The following is a 19,500-nucleotide window of genomic DNA, read 5'->3' on the forward strand; positions in this document are numbered from 1 at the left end:
TTGTAAGATGCGATGCCTCCATAACTCAGTTCTGCTACAGGTACCCCGTGCGAATCTCATCAAGATGCAGGCAAATCTCTTTAAAATCAAGGGAGCAAGGACTGTCTTCCTCCACATTAAAATTTTTACTACCAAACAGTTTGGGTATTAAATATAAATACATATTCATATTTAGTATGAATTAGGTCTTTTAAATTATTAACAAGATTACAATAGGCATGATAAAAAGATGAGTTTTCATTTGTACCATCTGATAGTTAACTAAAGTGGATGGCTTGGATACTCAAAAAGGTGAAAGAATGATTCTGCAGCCCCACCTTGGCCTGCTGTCTTGGTCTTGGCAGCCTCGAGCAGGAAGCAAGCACAAAGAGGCTTTTGCACTGCGAGTTCTGCCATGTGTTTCAGTTTAATTACAACACCGTTGCCCTCAGCAACCCCGAGCCCCTTGACTCAGTGTTAGAGATAAAATCATTTACCAAGCTTGTTTTTCTGGTTTATTACTGCAGCAGAATTAGAAGAGAGGTCTGTCAGCATTCACACAAAGAAGTTGAATGGGGGAGGGGACAGTCAAGGCTACAGAATCAGATATAAAATTACCCTTGTAAATCAAAGCCTACGTAGCACTGTCAGAACACCTTAAGGACCTTACCCTATTTGTTTCTTGGATTAGTCATGTTGCAGTGATTGTTCCTAGTGGCCCTGAATCATCGAGAAATATAAAATTCATTTAGAGTACAGTTTAATAAAGCAGAGATGGGTCATATTTTTAAATCAAAAATGGTTACCATAGTAAGTTTCTCTAAAGGGTAATTTGAGGCATTAGGAACATTCATTTATGGTAGTCCTCTCTAACCTGAGTTCCATGGATTTGCTTCAGGTGTCCATGAACTTTTAAAAACTTGCAAAATCGTGTGTGTTCATATATTTTGAGATTCTCAGACGATCGAACCAAAAAAGGTTAAGAACTAATGAATTGTTTAAGAATACTTCAACCAAGAAGTGTGTAATTTTAAACTTGGGGACAGGCTAGTGATGCTTGGCACGTAAAACAGGTTATCAAGTTGTGATTGTATTTAGCTGAGTGTTGAACCTAGAAGCTCTTAGTGCATATGAGTTCCTTTTTCTCTCTTAAAATACTGCTACCAGTCTTCACTGTCTTATAGTGCTACTGCTTAAGGTAAATTTAGCCACAAAGTCAGAGCTATCTTCAGGCTAGTGGCTGCTTTTTCTCTTTAAAGGTACCCAAAACCAGTTTTGAAGCCCCAAAGTTAAAAATAGCTCAGTCTCCATCCAGCTAGACAAATAGCAGCTGCCTTAGCACAAAATCTTCAAAGCGGGAATAGATTCAACTCACTCTTTCCCACTGAGCAAAGCTCTGGGGTTTGGAAAGCCATTTGTTGCATGTTTGGAGTGAATGGAGGCCTCAGGAAGGAGGGAAAGAACCAGTAATTTGCTACTCTGTCATTAAGGAGATTATAAATCAGCCTTAAAGAAGCAAATCCAAATCTCGTTCTGACATTCAACATAAAATGTTATAAATTTACTTAATCCCTGGTCCACAGTTGTAATGAATTTTCACTTTTGTCCCAAATTTCATTAATCTATAACTATCGTTTTTGCATATTTCTGACTTCAAGAGATCTTTAATCAAATAATTTATAAACATATAATTTTATACAGTACAGAAAGTCAATGAAAAGTAACAATCCTTCCCATCCCCACAAAACTCCCAGTTCCAGTTCTTAGAGGTCCACTGAATATTTGTGTGTGCTTTCCAGAAAGTATATAGTCCCTTTGAAAAACACACAAAAGGTCACACTGTGTTTATTTGTTAGGTATCATCCTTTTTTTCATTATCTTGCAGATAATCCATCTCATTCATTTCAGTGACTGCAGAGTATTCATTGTATGACTGCTGTTATTTATGAATCGTCACAGGATATTTAGATCAGTTCCACCTGGGGCTATTCCCATGGGGCTCTGGTGGCCATCTTTCCACACTTAGAGGGGCCTATTGTGTGACTACCCGAGAAGTGAATTGCTAGTGTGGAATTGCAGCTCAGAGGGTAAGTGCTTTTAGAGTTTATAGAATTTGATAGATATTATCACTTTCCCTTCCAACAAGATAGTACCAGTTTCTACTTCCTCTGGCTGTGTAGGAGAGTGCCTTTCTTCCCCATCCTCACTGACGCTAGGTCGGTGTCTGCCTGCCTGCCTGTCTGTCTCTCTCTCTTTCTTTTTGACATACTGAAAGGTAAAAATATTTTTTACTGTTTTGATTTCTTTTATTAGGAGTTAAGAATAACATTTATTTTTAAATAAATACTTGGTTTGATTTTTAAGAATCATATCCCCTTTTTTTCATTTAAGCACTTTGTGTCCCCCATTTCTTATGATTTTGATGTTTTCTGTAGAAATAATCTTCCTATCACAATCTTCCTAAATTGTGTAATAAGTAAATACTTGGGGGGAGGGAAAGATCAAGTTTTCTTTGCTTTTTAAAAAATCCTTGGTCGCCTTGGGTCAAACTAGTATTTCAGTTGATTCCTCCATTTCTGTGCTTTAGCAAGATCTTCTGCAATAGTTTTAATCATTTGATCAGTAGTTTCTTTCAAAATGGTTGCTGTCCTTAGGGCATAATCCAAAGACAAGTTTAAAACCTACAAAAGAAAAGTCCACACATTTTAATTACATAAATTTACTTCTGTTTAGTGAATTAGGTTCTCTCTTATTAAACATTGTGAGGTAGAATTTTTAGAGTGTTCTATTTTCTACCCAGTCTGTTTTTGAGGGTTGGTTTCCTAGGAAACCAGTCTGAGATGGAATATATTTTGGGGGGTAAGTGACAGAAAAAAGACTAACATATGACTGATGAGCATGAATCAGAGGGTTAGGTCAGCAACCTGCCGGGCTGTTTCCCTGCTGTAGAGAAAGAGATCTGTGAGAAAGGAAAGCTTTTGGGGGTCAGCGAAGGGGACTTCGGGACATAACCACTGAGAGGGCCCACAGATACGGCGCGTGGACATGGAAGCATTTGAAAGTGGCCTGGGATTAGAGTTACTGATTTGAAAATAGGAACAGCTCGCAGCTTTAGCCCGGGTGTCGCTGGAACAGACCCATGAGTCGCTAGGAGCTGGCTCCAGCGCCTTCAGGCCCGGGCCAGGGGCGTCCTGTAGCTGAGGCACCACCCACAAAACGCTTTTTCCAGGAAATTCCCCTTGGAACAATTTAGGAATAATGCAAACCGTGTGGTTGCTCAGGCTTTATGTTAGTGCTGAGCACACATTGTTTTTAGTAGAGCATTTTACGATGCCCCCATACTGTAAGAATTTTAAAGCCATCAGTTTTGTGGTCATCAAGAACAAACACAAGCTGCAAGGACTCGTTTTAATGCCTTATTCCTGCGTGCTCACCTCAGATTTCGTTTCTTCAATACCGCTAAAGTTGCTTAAGTATTTGCTTCCAGAAATCCTGCAAGAGTGGAAATGGGGTAAGGATGTAGCAAGGTGTGAACTGTAGGTCGTGAAAGCCTTAAGATTTTTTCTGGAAGGCAGAAGCACAGTGATACTTGTGTAAAGCGCCACGCACACGCCGTGGCTCGGCCTGCCCCGTGCTGCGTGGCGGAGGTGAGGCCTCCGGACACCCTTCGCCTTCGTAGCTCTCAGGCCCTTTGCGGCTGACCACGGCCGAGCTTCAGGAAAAGGTGGTTCCCATGACCATGAAGGGCGTGTCCTCCCGGAATCCGACTCCTTTTCCATTAACACCGAAAGAGGCAGGACTCCAAAGAGGTTTTCATTCAGTTTTCATTGTTATGGGGTCAACATTTTACCCTCTATATTTATAAATACTCAAATCTGCCAACTCCACGCATTTTTAGTTGAGTTCTCGCACTAGTGAACTTACATAGTAAGGAGGCAGCAGCAGTAGGAAAATAAAAGTACCTCTTTAAGTAAACAGGCTCCCGCGGACCATGACACTATAACCGTCCCTTAGAGATGGTCCAGCGTCCGCGGTAGGTGACTGAGGGGTGCCAGGGCCGCTGTGCACATTTATGCAGGTTGTACCCTGAGTAGCTCTGGGGGGTTTCATTCACAAGGCCTTCATGAAGGGCACTACCTGGAGTGAACGCTTTGCACAACCATGAGTAGTGGCCCTAAGGGACACCACAAAACCTTGCCTGACACTGTGAGCAGTATCATCTCCACAAAGTCTGACTTCAAATGCTTGTGACTTGAAGCCTTTCTTCCTCCCTCTCCCCCTGCCACGTTAACATCAGTTGGCTCTGTGAGTTGGTTCAACAAATTGGATCTGTCCTCCAGTTGAGAGGTGATTGAGTGTCAGGGGCCCCTAGCTAATGAAAAGCCGGGCAGGCTTGGCAGTGCAGCGCAGTGGGAAGGGTGTGGGTTTCAGAGTGCTCTGTGTCCCCACTCTCAACAGTAACAGCCATCACTTGCTGAGTGCTTATATGAATCAGGTACCTTCCTAAGTGCTTTATGTATTGGCTCAATCCTCAATGGATCCAGCACTATTACTCTCATTTGGGGAATAACAGAAATATAAGGGGGAACGGGAGGCACAGAGGTCAGGCAACCCGCCCGAGAACCCAGGGCGAAGATCCAAACCCAAGAAGTCTCCAGAGGCCACGTTCCTAAACCCTGCACTGCAGTCGGTAGAGGGTAGAGGGTACAGACTGAGTGTGACTTCAGAGGCCAAACTCTTGACCGCTCTGCTACACTACTGACTCTGCCTCTGAAGCAAAGCTTGAATGCTAGACACGTCTCCTCCCACTTCTACCGTCCTTGGCCAAGCTGCCGTTATCTCTCCTGGGCTTTTGCTCTAGTCTTCCATTCGGTCTCCATCCTCCAGCCTTTGACTCCTGCCACCCTTTCCCCCTCAGCAGTTACAGTGATCTTTTGAAACACTAAAAACTTTAAAAACTCCCTGGTTAAAAGACTTTATTGACTTCCCAGTTTACCTAAGAGTCTGAAATCACTGTAACTGACAAGCCCCTGCACAGTCTGGCCCAGCCTGTCCCACCAGCCCCAGCTCATCCCCCGCTACCGCCTGTCTCAGGCTCCAGCCAGACCATCCCCGAATTCGCCAAGGGGCTTTTCACATCAGGAAGCTCTCTTAGTTTGTACCCGCCTCAATTGTACCCCTGCATCTCCTTGCTGGTTTGTTCATACATAACCTTTGGAGCTCAGCTTCCCTAACCTCCAAATTAGATAATAGCACTCTTATGCCCACCTCTTGGCACTTAACAAAGACTGGCTTCTTTACCAAAAAAGTAAGCTCCATGAAGGGGCAATAGTTGACTTTGTTACTATATCCTCAGCACCTGGCACAGCACCCTGCTATTGACATGCAAATATTTGTTGAAAGAATAAATGAATAATTGAAGTATTAGCCAGACTTAACTTTGAAGCCTGCCTCTAACTATGATCTAGAGGATCTTGGGTGGGTAACAATGCACTATAAGCACATAGTATGCACTCAACCAATGGGTAGCCATTTTTGTTATCAATAATAATAATAAAATAAATACTTACTTCCCTGGTACAGGCTCATGTTCATCTTGAGGGGATTTCAAATTTGCTCTCTGGGAACAGATCCATTTTGGTTTTGAACAAGCTGAAAAATATTAGCTGTGATTAAATTCAGAGCATCAAAAATGATCCTCAAATGGTGGGTATCATTTTGTGAACTTTTCTGTGTGGATGAAATATTTCATAAAAATTTATTAAGAAAATTAGGGAACATAAAACACAGAACTTTCTCTCAAGTATTCTTCATTCAAAGAATTCGGGAAAAGAAATCCAACTTTTAAAGGGGTCTTATTTAGCAGACAAGAGACCAGCTGCTAGCCGTGTGACCTGGGCATGTCTATCTAATTCATCTGAAAATGGAGGGAGATCATCTTCCAAGAGGTCGAACCAGTTGGGTTTCTCAAGTTCTTTCCAACTTTAGGAGCAAGGACCCTAGGAGTTAGAAACTAACAGGTCACTAAGACAATTCTAGAAAATAGAGACCAAACAGAAAAGAAGATAAATGTAGGAAAGTCACCCCTCTTCTTCCTCCTCTCTTCTCTGTCTACCTCTCTCTCTTTCCAGCTCTCCTTATTCACTGGTCTCTGGTAGCAGTAGCCAGAAAGTCCAAATTTAGTCATGCCGACCACCCAGATTGAGTCGTGATGACCAGAGGCATGATGAGCTCAGTCTTAATCCTTCAGTAGTCTCCAAATATAATTTTGGATTTTATTTGAAACACAGAAACTCAGAGTCGGAAAGGACCACAGAGTCATCTGATCCAGCTCCATCCAGTCCAGTCTACGTAGTACAATGTCCCGACAAAGCACATTGTCTCACAGTCTAGAGATGGGGCTCGTCTTCCCGTGGCAACCCACTCCATTTTCTGTTCCTTCCAATTTCTGGAAGCTTCTTTATTAACACAGAAAACAATGCCTCCCTGTGACTTCTGCCCTCTTGGCCACTGTATGTTTACTCATGGAGTTCAAGATCACATTTCAGCTGACTCAGCTGCTTGCCATATATTGGAATAATAGGTCTCATGATCTGTAGACCCAAAGACCAAGGAGATAGTAAAGAAAGCTGCCCCGTCGCTTCTGCAGAGTCACTGTCACCTTGACAGTACAACTGGAGGGTTTGGCAGCTAGGGATGGGTAGAGGAGGCACAGCTGATACAGCAGGTAAATGGCATTCTTTAGTCTTGGACATGGCAGTTGTGAGAGGTAAGAAACGTGGCCTGTCTCCAGGGAGGGGAAGAGCATGCTTTGAAGGTATGAACTTCCCCACCAGAAAGGGATGTCAGAGGCAAAACGAGAAGTATTTCCTTCCCTCCTCTGTTCTTAGTACACTCTGACTTTGCTGTTAGCACTTAGCGCATTTTGCTATGAGCTTTCCTTATTTCGGTATGAGTTCCTTTCTCAAAATAGACTGTAAATGCCTTGGGAGGAGCCATGACTTACTCATCTTTATAAACAAATGTTTGTGGGATTTTGATTTTTTTTCTAAGACAGCAAAATTTTGCATAGAGATTAGCAATGATGTTTAAGGATTGTAAAAAATAGCCTGTTTCTTTACATGATTACTGTTGGTAGGGATGTAGTTAAAACTTTTGCCGCTCTTGAATAATAACATTAGTGATTATTCAGTTGGTCATTTGTTCAACAAATATTGATGATTTGTTACCAGGTTGCACTGGTAAAGCACTGAGTAACTTTCAAAGTCCTTTCTTGCTAGGATTTCATATCTCCAGCCTCAGTGCAGCCTGCTGCCATCCAGGAGCAGGGCTGGATGGGGAAGCTGGAGGCCTGGGCAGCAGACTGGGGAGAGCAGGGGGCACCCCAAGTGGAAGCAGTGGCTAGCGTGATGTAGGTCTCCTGTAACAGGGAAACTAAGCCGCCCACAAAGATTAGATTATACAGGAGATGTACTTACAAGGTGAAGAATATTTATTTTCATTTAAAAAGTGAAGCGGGACAAAGGCACGTCTTTCGCTATGATTTAAGTAATTCTGTCCTGGGGTGTTGTATCTGTAATGAAATTCTAAAAAGAAAAGATTAAAAATAACTCAATTGCCTGGGAACAACAGCTGTGCCCACGTCTGCCTTTTTTCCGAGGCCCCGCTGTCGCCCTCACCTTTAAGTGGTTCTTTGTGGCAGACTCTTGGGGACCGGTGCATGTCAGTGCCGCAGGTCTCACATTTATTACTCCGCAGTCCAGTGCCGGAAGTGAAATAGCAGCTGTGTCCTGTTTCAGGGCCTGAAAAAGCCAAAAGACACGAAGGAAGTGTGAGTTCCTGGATTAGAGTCATAAAATGAGTGGCAATGCTGGGTATGCGTTAGACACCAGCGCTCAGCTCCCCCAGCTGTGTTACCCAGGGCTGTTGCCTGCCCGGGGAGTGACACTGGGGATCGATCCCTTTCTGGCGGCTGAGAGATGTTGTGATAACAGTTCTGACTCAAGGTGGAAGTCTCTAAATGTGCCTGGCATGTGTGGATGCTTAATAAGGGTCTGCTGAATGGGTGGCTCTCTGAGGACGTGGCCCCTTGGATTGTCAGACCACGCTGCGTTTGTAGTTTTCCCAGATTTGCCCTCATACGTCCCTGTTCTCATCTCAGACCCTGCTGTGGCCAAGAGCTTACGTTTTGTCACCAGGAAGTTGGAAAGATGGTTTTCCCCCATGTCATAAGCCCATATAGGAACCTGAATCACAGCTTCGCCCACATCGGTGCCGTGGAGAGGCCAGTAGCAGTGAGCATGTGTGTCTGGTGCAGGTCCTGTTCGGCAGGCTGCGGGCAGTGGAGCGCTCCAGGCGAGGCCAAAGCGTGGGAGCCCAGGCCGGGCGGGTGAGCATGTCAGGCTTAGTGTTCAAGCAGCATCTCAGCTCCAAGATTGCTGAGGCCAGGGGACAAAGCCTCTGCCGGTGCCGCCGGCCTCGATGCGCTCGCGACTCTGCCGGCACTGCCAGCCTTGATGCACTCACGACCACACTCATTGTAACAGCATCTTTCCAAGTGTAAGTTCCAATGGAAGGAGCCTTAGGAAGGTGTTTTTCTTCCTCAGCTATCACTCAGTTCATCGTCATCGAATGCCTTCTTGATCCTCAATCCGAGAAAATTACAGGTAGAAGACAGGGGCTTCCCCTGGGAAGGTTGTATCGTACAGTCCAAAGTGTCCAAGGTTCTATAGGCCTGCGTGTGAAGCCTGGCTCTGCCATTTGTTAGCTATGATGGTTGGAAATATGTCCATGATTTTTTTGACATGCTATTCAAAAAGTCAAGTCTAATTCCTCTCTCCTTGAGTGTGGAATGGATTTAGTGACTTGTGTCTAATAAAGGGAATAAAGCAGTAGTGATGGCATATAACTTCCTAAACTAGGTCGTAAAGGATATTGACGTTTCCATTCTTGGTCTTTCTCTTGGATCACTTGGGAAGAAATGACTATCATGTCTTAATGACACTCAAGCAGCTGGTGGCTATGTGAGTGCCCATCTTGGAAGCAGATCTCTTCCCCACTCAAGCCTTCAGATGACAGCAGTACTGGCCAACGTCTTGACTGCAGCCTCGTGAGAGACACTGCACCTGAACCACCCAGGTAAGCTATTCCCAGACTCCTGACCCACAGAAAGGGTGGGCGTTTGTTGTTTTGAGCCATTAAGTTTTGGAATCCTTTGTTACCCAGCCGCAGATAAGTAATACACCACCTTCTTGACACTGCAAGACAATTTCTCTGAGCCTCCATTTTTTTAATCTATAAAATAAAGATGAGAATTCCTACCATACAGATATATTGTGATAGTTAAATGATATACACATGTTAACAGTTCTCAAATTTTTAATTTCAGAACCCTTTTACACTCTTAAAATTGAGGACCCTAAAGAGCTTTTGTTTATGTAGTTTTATCTATCATATATCATAATATATACCATTTTATATACCTGTGGTAAAAATATTCAGTCAGCTGAAGGTGGGTTGGTAGAGAAATATCTGTCTATAAATTTCAAATTATTTTTGCTTATATAAGACTGAATGGGCAGTCCTGAGGTGTTTTAAAAATTTTTTTTAAACTGAGAAATTAAAAAAATATTTTACCTGTCATTTAAAAACAAAAATAATTTTATATTAACAAAATAATGTTTTTTAATTTTTTAAATTTTTTAGTTATAGTTGACATTCAATATTAGTTTCAGGTGTGCAGCACAGTGGTTAGACATTTACATAATTTATGAAGTGATTCCTCCAATAGGTCTAGTACCCACATGGCACCATTCATAGTTATTACAGTATTATTGACTGTATTCCCTATGCTGTACTTTACGTCCTTATTACTATTTTGTAACTGCCAATTTGTACTTCTTAATCCCTTCACCTTTTTCACCGAGCCCAACAAAATAACATTTTTTTAATGAAAACTAACTTTTGAAAATAAAAAAAAAATTAGAAGAGTGGCATATTTTATGTTTTGGCAAGTATCTTGAATATCTGGCTTAATAGAAAGCAGCTGGATTCCATAGCTGCATCTGCATTCAATCTGTTGCAATATTGGCCTCGTGTAGATATGTAGCTAGAAAAGAGAGGACCTCATGCCCCCCGAAAGGGTGTTAGGGACCCCAAGAGGCCTTCTGACCATACTTCAAAAAGCTCTATTCTGTTATAGCATCTGGTATAGTAAATGTTCAATCCGCTAAACCTATTTATTATTATTATTATTATTAGAAAATGTGTCATCTATAGAGAAGAAATAGAACTAAATGTGACAAACAATAGTGAGTTGAAGGAAAGGCTCTTGTCTAAGTGGCCGTGTGAACACGGCCAGCCTCGTTAGCTCTCTGGCTCCCGGCTTCCTCATGCATAAGCTGGGTAGATGAGGCGCGGGTGGTGATTTTTCATGCTCAGGAGCTGCCTGAGCAGGGAGGCCTCGGCCCTACCTCGACCCCACCCAGTTCTGCCAGGAAATGTTTTTCTGTTTAAAACATCTTTGAGGAAAGGCTCCTGTGACTGAAAACCACCGAATCCCATGCACTGGAACGCTGGGTCTCCTCCCGGCCCTGACTTTCTTGTCTTCTGGAAACGCGTACAGACAGGTCAGCAGCAGCTGCCTCAGGGTAGGTTCGCGCTGTGGGTCACACTGGGAGATGGTGACATGCAGGACCGAGGCCACCGATGACCGAGTCCACAGAGCCACGTGATTCCAGCCAGACGCAGCTGCTGGCATCGTCACCCTACTTGACAGCATCTTATTTAAATTCATTCAATTTTGAATTTCGTACATTTTGCAAAAACAAACAAACCAAAAAACATCATGTGCCGCCCTCGTCTAGGGCCGGCCCTCTACAAGCAGACCCCTTGGAGGGGGACCGTGACCACTGAGCACCCACAGCCCCAGGCCCCTCAACTCACTGAGGATTGAATTTGGGTGCAGTGCCTTTTCTTGGAGGACAATGGGAAACCTTCTGCAGTTGATCCTTCTATGGCCTTTTTTCTCCATTTTTTGCTTCCTAAAAAAGGTGCATAAGATCCCGTAAACTTTTAGTACACTTCTAACAGAGATAGTGAGTGTATCGGTAAAGCTGAAATGTTAAATGTCTTCTATCAGAGCCTGGAACAATGTAGGAGCGAGTGGCATGTCATCCTCAGGGGCCCTGTTGCCTGAGAGCTCCCCTATAAAATTGTACCCTCCACAGTTTGGCCTGATAAGATCATAGTTACCGAACAGTAAAAGTGAATCTGTTCACTAGAGGATAATATCTCATCATCACACATACACACATAATATCAAAATGTGGAGTATGGAACTGTAAGATTTGGAGTTTTCTTCATATTCATGTCTCAAAATCAGTTCAAATCAGGAAAGAAGCTGCTATATGTCAGCACTAGGTCACGTGGCTTTGGCTCCCTAAGTGCAAGCTGAGTATTTCCAAAAAGTCCAGTCGGGTGGATTTTGTGCAGTGTCTGTGGGGCCAGAGGGTGACAGTGGACGGGGGAATGTGCATCTGGGCTTAATTTAAGCTGCACAAGGCCACCAGGGGGCATTAGAAAGATTCCCTAAATTGTTACCAGAGGCTTCCTCTGACCTGACTGTAGCTTGTGCCTCTCCCTCCACAAAAATTCTCACTCCCCCATAGGGATTCTAATTACTAACAATTCTTAAAGCTCTTGCTCAGCCCCTGGGATAGAATAATAGCCCCTAGGGAAGGTTGCTCATTCTTCCTGTGGAGGGCACTGTGCCCAAGAAGATATCCTGGACCGAGCCCGTGAGCTGGCAGGCGACCAATCCCCGGGGGGTGGGATGTGAGCCTGCGGTGTGGCTTGGAGCTGCGTGCAGGTCTGCCAGGGCCTGGGTCGCTGCCGGAGGAGAGAGGCACAGCGCTCGAGTTTGGAGTTGGGGGCTGTGAAGCCCGGTTCTTCCCCTCGTCCTCCTGGAAAAACATGCTCTCCTCCTGAGTCACACCTCATTTTCTGTCCCCACCCTCCTCCTCTAGGGCATTTGAACATCTGCTCTCCAAAATGGAAAGCTTGGATCTCGCTCAATTTGAGTTCAGTGCAACACATGACTTTTTCTCCCTTTTTTAAACTTCTTTTGTGCACTGAAATCTTCTTGCCAAACCAAACAAGCTAAGGGCAATTCTACCCGAGAAGAAAGTTTTAGTAGCTGAAATCCAAAATTCTGCATCGGAAATAACACAAAGAGATAAGCACTTTACCTGTAGCATATGTGTTATTCGCATATACGTACCACTTCACAAATATCCTGCAAACAGTATGTCATCAGCAACCTCATAAAGAACGTTCCATCTGAGAGTTAATCTTCCAAAAGAGTAAAAGGTATGTGACCCTCCGTTCAATTAATTCCTCAGGGATTATGCTGTTTACCAAGCTTTCAATTTATAAATCGTGTATGTCTCATTACTCCCCGGCAGTAGATTCACTGTTAGATCTGATTTTACACTTGGTAGTGCTTTTCTTTCCATCTTGTCCACCATAAAAGAGTAAATTTAATCTGGAATGTAGGTCCCTATCTTGGTACTTAAGTGGCTCTGTAGGGTCTAGACTAGGAATTTGGAAGAGAAACACTTAGTACCTTGAATGCTCAATGAAAATGTTTTTTAAATGTCAGATTATTTTTATTACACTTAATAAAACATATAAAAATCCAAAATCTAGATTTTAATTCAATAAATAAAAATAGTAGGAATGGGATGACTCAGAAAGTAAGCATCACTAGTGCCTCTTGTATTTAGAGTCAAAGCTGATGACTGACATGTTGGTTTAAAGTAATGGCCCAACCAGATGACGCCTAGTAATTTTAGCACAAACACCGGGCTGTTTCTTTTTTGGGGGGGCGGAAACTCAGTGAGACACTTATGATGAGTGCCCGTTCCCATGATGGAATGCTTCCTAACAGGAAACTTCGGTCTTTCAGACCTTGTCCTCTGCTTCTATTAGAGGCCGATCCGATCCAAACACACACGTAATAGTGGTTGCTAAACAGCTCCTCCCTCCTTGACACCTTGACCTTTCAAAGGTAAATTAGCCAGGCTTTGCCATCATCCACCGTGCCTCCTGAGCGTGGAGGTGCTGCCTCTCTCGCTCACCGATAGAAGCTTCGAATAAATGATTCTGAATCCACGTGGGCTAACAGTTGATCCAATGAGTGTTTCCAAAACATTAAAGGTATCTCCTTTAATGTCGGTGTAGGATACTACACCAACAGCTTTGCCCATGATTTATAACTCATACCTGGAAGATTTCTCCTGAGGAATGGGGAGAAGTAAGCCCTGAGATGTGAAATTAGGTTTATTTCAGGTGGGACCAGGGGGCAGAGGTGGGACTCAGCTGGGAAGATTTTCACTCATCACAAGCAAAGAGTAGTGACGGTGGGAGCTGGTATGCAGTGGTGTACAATAATATTCCTCTGGACAATGTTCAAAGGGAGCGTACAGTCAACCCCCCATCCTTCTACGTGCTATACGCATGATTCTTAACCAAGGGGGCTTATCAGAATCACCCGGGGAGATTTAAAGCAAGAGTTCCTACTACTGCTCCACCCCTGGCAAGCTGATAGAGTAGGCGGGGCTGAGGCACTTGCATTATTTAAAAATCTCCCTGGTAACTTGGATGCTGTCCCCAGCGGAGAGGCACTGTTAGAGGTATTTAAGTTGGGAGGGAGGCTGGGCTACGCGCTCAGCCGTGGCTTCTGGCACCCGGTCAGTCCGCTGACGCCCACTCTCACTGGCATTATTATCCCAGTACTGGCTCCCACCCACCCTGGGAGTTCAGCAGCAAAAAGCCCTCACCATTCACAGATCCGATGGCAGAAGGCACAGCTCCGACTGGTTGTCTCTGCGTGTTTCTGCTTTCCGGAGGCCTTGCTGGGGTCCTCCTGCACCACAAAGCACACACAGATGCGGCTGTGACCGAGGAAGTGACTCATCCCTTGGCCGCTCGTGCACAGCCCAGCAAGCAGCTCAGGCTCGGCTGAGCTCACCCACCATCTCAGGGTTGCTGCCTTCTGATTCCTCGCTCAGTGGGGGCTTGGCTACAACAGCCTGGGGCTCAGAAAAAGAACCCGCAACACTGGCTCGACTTCTTTCCTTCTCCAACCAGATTTTAAAATCTAATTTACAGATCAGTATCTCCCCGTTTTTCCCTTTAGTTTCAAATGACCCGATGCTCCATCAGAGGGTTTTAGAAGATGATTTTTAAATCTATCAATCTGACCACTGGGTAGTAGAGCTCTGAAAGCTTTCCCAAAGATGTGCATTCAACTATTAATTAAATCAGGTTCAGGGACTATCTAGAGGCCTAAATTATTGTTCATATGTCCTTTTTAACACACACAAAAAGGAATACTGACCTGAAAGGGCTGACACCACCCAGTGTGTGTGTCTTACTGTAATTTTACCCTTTACATAAAGCGCTTTTCTCGCCATTATAAACAATGCTGACGTAAGAATCATTGTACAGATAGCTTTTTCCATATTTGAACTACTGCCTTAGGAAGGGTCTGGGTCAAAATGTGCGACTATGCGTGATGATACGAATTGCCAAATTGCTTTCCACAAAAGTACGAATTACACAGCCACCAACAAATAATGTGGGCCGCTCGGTTTGACTACACTTTCCTCCGCATCAGGAATTATCACCTGAAAATGTTTTTGTTAATTTAGAGAGGGAGTGGTGGTGGCATCTCGTGTCGATTAGCATTTCCTGTTTTTAAAGGAGAGAAATGTTTTCCCATATGCTTAGTTGTTAGTTGTGTTTCCTACTTGTGACTTTTTATTTCATACTTTTTGTCCATTAACTTTTTGGAGGATTTCAGTGTTTTCTCATTAATAAATACCACCATTTGATGATTGCTTATTATGCCAGGTGAGTCTCACGTGGCCTCCTTTATTCCTCCCACCATCTCGGCATGTTGTCTCATTTTAATGATGAAGTAATCTGAGGCTCAGAGAATTTAAGCAGGTTGGCAAGGTCACACAGAGACTAAGGGGCAGAGCTGGGATTTGCCCCTAGCTCATAAGGTTGTGCTCATCACCACATTCTGCTCCTTTGTGCACTAGTCAGAGCACTTTGTACGATAAAAATCTCAATGTCGAACTTCATTTGCTCTTAATGTTTTCCCAGTTGCCTGCCTTTTTAAAAAAAGTTGACTGTGCTTTCAGTTTTGCAAAACATGAGTTAAAATGTTGATGTTGTCGAAAAAGACGTGGAAACAGCCAAGAAACATGGGAAAATGGGTTAAATTTCACAAATAACCAAAGAAATACAGATGCCAATTTTTCACTTATCACTTAAGCAAAGATTAGGAAGAAAAAGATACAAAACTCCGGGCTGCGTCAGTCGGAGGCACCACCTGTCCTCTGTGGGCGGGCGTGGACGCGCACCATCGAAGGCCAGTCGGTCTGAGTCTACGGTGTGTAGTCTTTAAACCACGAACTGCACTCCTAGGTTTTTATCCTAAGGAAATAATCACCTATGGGAAAAGCTTGCATATAAAATGGTGTCACCTGAAGCAGTGTTTATAATATCAAAGAAATGGAAAAAAGTAAATGTCCACTAAAAAACAGATGGATTAAATGAATAGGGGATATCCATATATTGAAATATGATGCAGTTCTTTTAAAGAAGAACTGTGGGTTTATTCTAAGTGATGCATCAAGATCCCCAGTGTGTGCAGAGAAAAAAAAAGGCTGGAGAGCCTACAGCCATGCTACCCGGAACAAGCCCCATGCCATCTGATCTTGGAAGCTAAGCAAGGCGGGGCCTGGTTAGTTCTTGGATGGGAGACCACCTAGGAAGACCAGGAACTGTAGGCCTAAAAAATAAGGGATTGTAAGATGACAAGGTCCTTGTAATCTGTGAGGTCAACCAAGTGTTGCCTCACTTAAAAAATAATAATAAAAAAGTAAAAAAGGCTGGACAGATATATACTAAAATAGCAGTTATGTTCTTTCAGTGAGATATTCTTCACAATTTTCCCTGTTTTCTGATGTTCTTTTCATAAGCATATGTTGCTTTTGTAATTTAAAATAGTAAAGTTTTTTTTTCCTTCCATTTCCCGCCCCCCTGTGCTTTCTACTACTTGTAGGCTGACAGGGGTACCGTGCACTCACATTTTAGGTAGATTTACATTAGCAAAATGCAGGAGGTGCCGCCTGACTTGGGACACCCGGGATCTAAAGTCTCCTGTCATTGGCTCCGGACAAGTCTTCTCACCTTTCTAAGTCTGCAACTTCTCTTCTGCAAAAAGTCTTCACAAACTGTAAGGTTCTGAACCAACAGACTTATTTCACTGCTTATTATAATTTTGTCATTATCGTTTTAGACCCAGGGGTTTTTAATCCCAGTGTTTCCAATTCATTCATAATGAAATCATCTCCAAGTGTGGCCCCCAGAAGCAGCATTGGCATCACCTGGGAGCGTGTTAGAACTGCAGACTTGCAGGCTCACCCCGGACCTACGCAGACAAAATCCCCGTTTCAAGTCAGGTCCGCAGGTGATTCCTAGGCCCGCTGCAGCCTGGAACAGCTGCCTCTGCAAGTCCCTCCTGAGAGCTGCGAGGTGGGACGTGTAAGCAGTTCCGCAGCTCTCACCAGCACGGACGCCCAGGATGCCAGTGAGTAAAGGGCCAGGTGATCGTAAGCGCGTCCGCTGCAGAGCAGCATCACGTTCGGGTGAAGAGTCAGCGCGAGCAGTGATGGGAGGGCCGTGGACGTTCTGGAACCTCGAGGCCATTTGATCTGGTTGGTCTGGTTTTTTTAAAAAGGGGGCGGGCAGTTTGACTTTTAGGATCAGTTTTTGAGCTACCTGGAGTCCCGCTTTGGGGATTATTTGGTTTTTCTTTAACCTCGTGAACAGTCTTAGGGACTTTAAGTTCAGCATTCCTGGGACGGTGGGAAGGAGCAACCTGAGGTGGAGTATGGTCTCGTGGCCTCCCGCCCTTTTCTGCTCTCCCTCCCGCAGTGGGTTGGGGTGGGGGGTGCCGCGGAGGGGAGGGCGGGTGACCCTGGTGCAGGCCCGCTTCTCGACCCCTGGACCCCGGCGTGGGAAGGGGCCTGTCGCTGCCCTCCCTGCCAGGTCTGCGGGCCGGGAGCTCAGGTTCTCAGAGGAAGGGACCTCCCGCGGCTGTGCGGGGCGCTCTGTCCCCCACGCGGGCTCAAGGCCCCAAAGGCAGCGAGCGGGGTGCTCCTTGGGAATTTGGAGAGCCACGCAGAGGGACTTGCAGTTAGGGTTTTGGACCTGTGGGAGGTGGGTCTGCAAAGTCACTTCCGCATCTCCACGACACCCCTGAGGCATCATCCCATTCCGCCTGGAGTCCCTTTCCGGACTCGATCCCCTAGTAGAATTCTCCTTGTCCCCAAGAACTAAGTTTAAATATGACCTCTGAAAAACCTACCCTGACCATCTATCCCTAGTGGCCTTACCCTCCCACACTGAGTTACTTCTGGTCGTAGCACATCAATTAATAGTCATAGTAGTTAACACCCAGCTAACGGTGCTTACTATGTGCTGGGCCCAGTTTTAAGTATTTTACCTATATTAGCTCATTTGGACCTCATAACCGTTTCTAACAAGCTTCCAGGTGATGCCCCTGCTGCTGGTCTGTGAAAAGCACTTGGAGATTATGCATTACAAATGTGAAATAATGGGTCTAAAATGATGACAAAATCATAAGCAGTAAACAATAGTAAGTCTGTTGGTTCTGAGCCTTACATTACAGTTGGCAAAGACTCTTTGCAGAAGAGGAGTTGGAAGCTTAGGCAGGAATTATTCTCATTTTACAGAGGAGGAAACTTGAGGCCCAGAGAAGTTATGTAACTTTCCCAAGGTCACAAAGCTGATAAGTGACAGAGCCAGTATTTGGACCTACACAGTCTGGCTTCGAAGTCATAAGGAATGTATTAATACTTCCTACGTAGCCCTTTTAACATTCTGGAATTACATGTTAATTGTATTTGTTCATCGTGTGTGTCCCTCACAGAAATGTAAGCATCTTAAGGGCAGGTGATTGTCTGCCTTTTTTATGTTTATCCCCAATACCTAGAAGAATGCCTAGCATTTAGCAATAAATATTTGCCGAATGAATGAATAATAGTAGTAGTAGACTCTCTTTTCAGGGCTACTTATCACTAAGTCATAGAGTTCTCATCATTTCACAACAGTTACTATAAACTTGGGACTATAAACTTTACATAGTAAAGAAGAACGAACCCAGGCCTGAGGGAACTGCTGGGCGGAAGGCTAGGCTGGATCACGAGGCTCCCTCACACCACCTCAAAGCCAGTTTGGGTTCTTGACTAAAGGGATAACATGCTGTGAACCTTGGATCCTGCTTTTGAAAGGTCGAAATCTCTAGTTAAAACCACAGTGGCTCAGAGTTGGCTATGCTGAGCATTCACTCCATACCAGGCATTCAGTCGGGTGTTTGGAATACAAAAACAGGTATAAAGACTCAGTACCTAATCAGACATAGTGCTGTGGAGACACAGAGGCCAGAGCAAAGAACTCTGCCTGGGGCGGGGGCCAGGTCTGTGTGTGAAGGTTCTATAAATGGTCCAACTCTGAAACTAGGCCTTGAATGAATGAGATTTTGCCAGGCGGCTAAGTGTTTTGAGGAGGCAAACACTTCTTTGGAAGGGCTAATATTTATATAATCTTCAACTTCTTGTACTTAACTTTGACAAAAACCTATTTAAGTTTTGAATATCAGCCACGGGCTGTGTCTTCCAATACTATCTGAAACAAAAGAATCATTTTAAGGCAATTATCCAGATGATTCAGTTTCTCAGAATTTTAATTTAGTCTGAAATATTCTGAGAGTTGAGGCTACAAAAACAAAAGTCTAGAAAGACAGAGGTGATTGATTTGAATTCCTAATTTTGCCTATGTAGACAATCCAAAAGATTTTAATTTGAGAGAAGCGCAGAAGTGGATTTGTTTAAGTGGTTCTTTCACTGAGTGTGTCATTATTTAGAAGAGGGAGTAGAAAACCATTAAGAGGAAAAATTATATCTTCCAGGCATGATCCACAAAAATGTTACTATTCATCCAGAAGAAATAGCTCTTCAGTGGTTCCTCAGTTTAAATTGCATTTTTACAGCCTAAACTAATACTTCAAAAACCGGCACTTGAAATAGCTTCTAACTTTTAAAAGCTGGTTCCATTTTAAATAATATGACTCATGGGACTTTGAAAAGTTAAATTTTCATGAGATATTAAAATAGAACTCAGTGATTCCATGAATTAGAATTCTATAAATGCACAAAACCCATTTTTCCTGGCAAGACATTAGGCTGTAGGTTGCCGTGTTACCTCATCTGAGGGTGGAGAGGGTGTGGATGCCAACTCGTCCGGGATGGTTGGAGAACTCGGGCGAAGAGCTGAGGTTGGTTTGCTTTCATCGCTTTTCTCTTTCACATCTTCAAGCAGCATCTCTAACTTGAAGATTTCACCTTCTACTTTTCTAAATAA

At 43.9% G+C, this 19,500-nt stretch overlaps 1 protein-coding gene and 1 pseudogene across 1 annotated transcript in view; one reads left to right on the forward strand and one right to left on the reverse strand.

Annotated features, from left to right (window-relative positions):
- Positions 1–1,613: 1,613 nt before the first annotated feature.
- Positions 1,614–19,500, reverse strand: part of AKNAD1 (AKNA domain containing 1) — a 30,419-nt gene continuing 12,532 nt past the window's right edge. Inside the window, exons 6-14 of the mRNA XM_039840995.1 lie at positions 19,342–19,492; positions 16,543–16,778; positions 13,821–14,042; positions 10,924–11,021; positions 7,659–7,781; positions 7,458–7,565; positions 5,550–5,631; positions 3,414–3,543; positions 1,614–2,660 (exon numbers count right to left, since the gene is read on the reverse strand). Of these exons, the coding sequence (XP_039696929.1) occupies positions 2,529–2,660; positions 3,414–3,543; positions 5,550–5,631; positions 7,458–7,565; positions 7,659–7,781; positions 10,924–11,021; positions 13,821–14,042; positions 16,543–16,778; positions 19,342–19,492 (1,282 nt within the window). The 3' untranslated portion in view covers positions 1,614–2,528. The remainder of the gene's footprint in view (positions 2,661–3,413; positions 3,544–5,549; positions 5,632–7,457; positions 7,566–7,658; positions 7,782–10,923; positions 11,022–13,820; positions 14,043–16,542; positions 16,779–19,341; positions 19,493–19,500) is intronic.
- LOC120585300 (uncharacterized) lies at positions 15,727–15,845 on the forward strand (annotated as a pseudogene).

Source organism: Pteropus medius, unplaced genomic scaffold, assembly GCF_902729225.1.
Source record: "Pteropus medius unplaced genomic scaffold, Ma_sr-lr_union100, whole genome shotgun sequence".
NCBI classification, from domain to species: Eukaryota; Metazoa; Chordata; class Mammalia; order Chiroptera; family Pteropodidae; genus Pteropus; species Pteropus medius.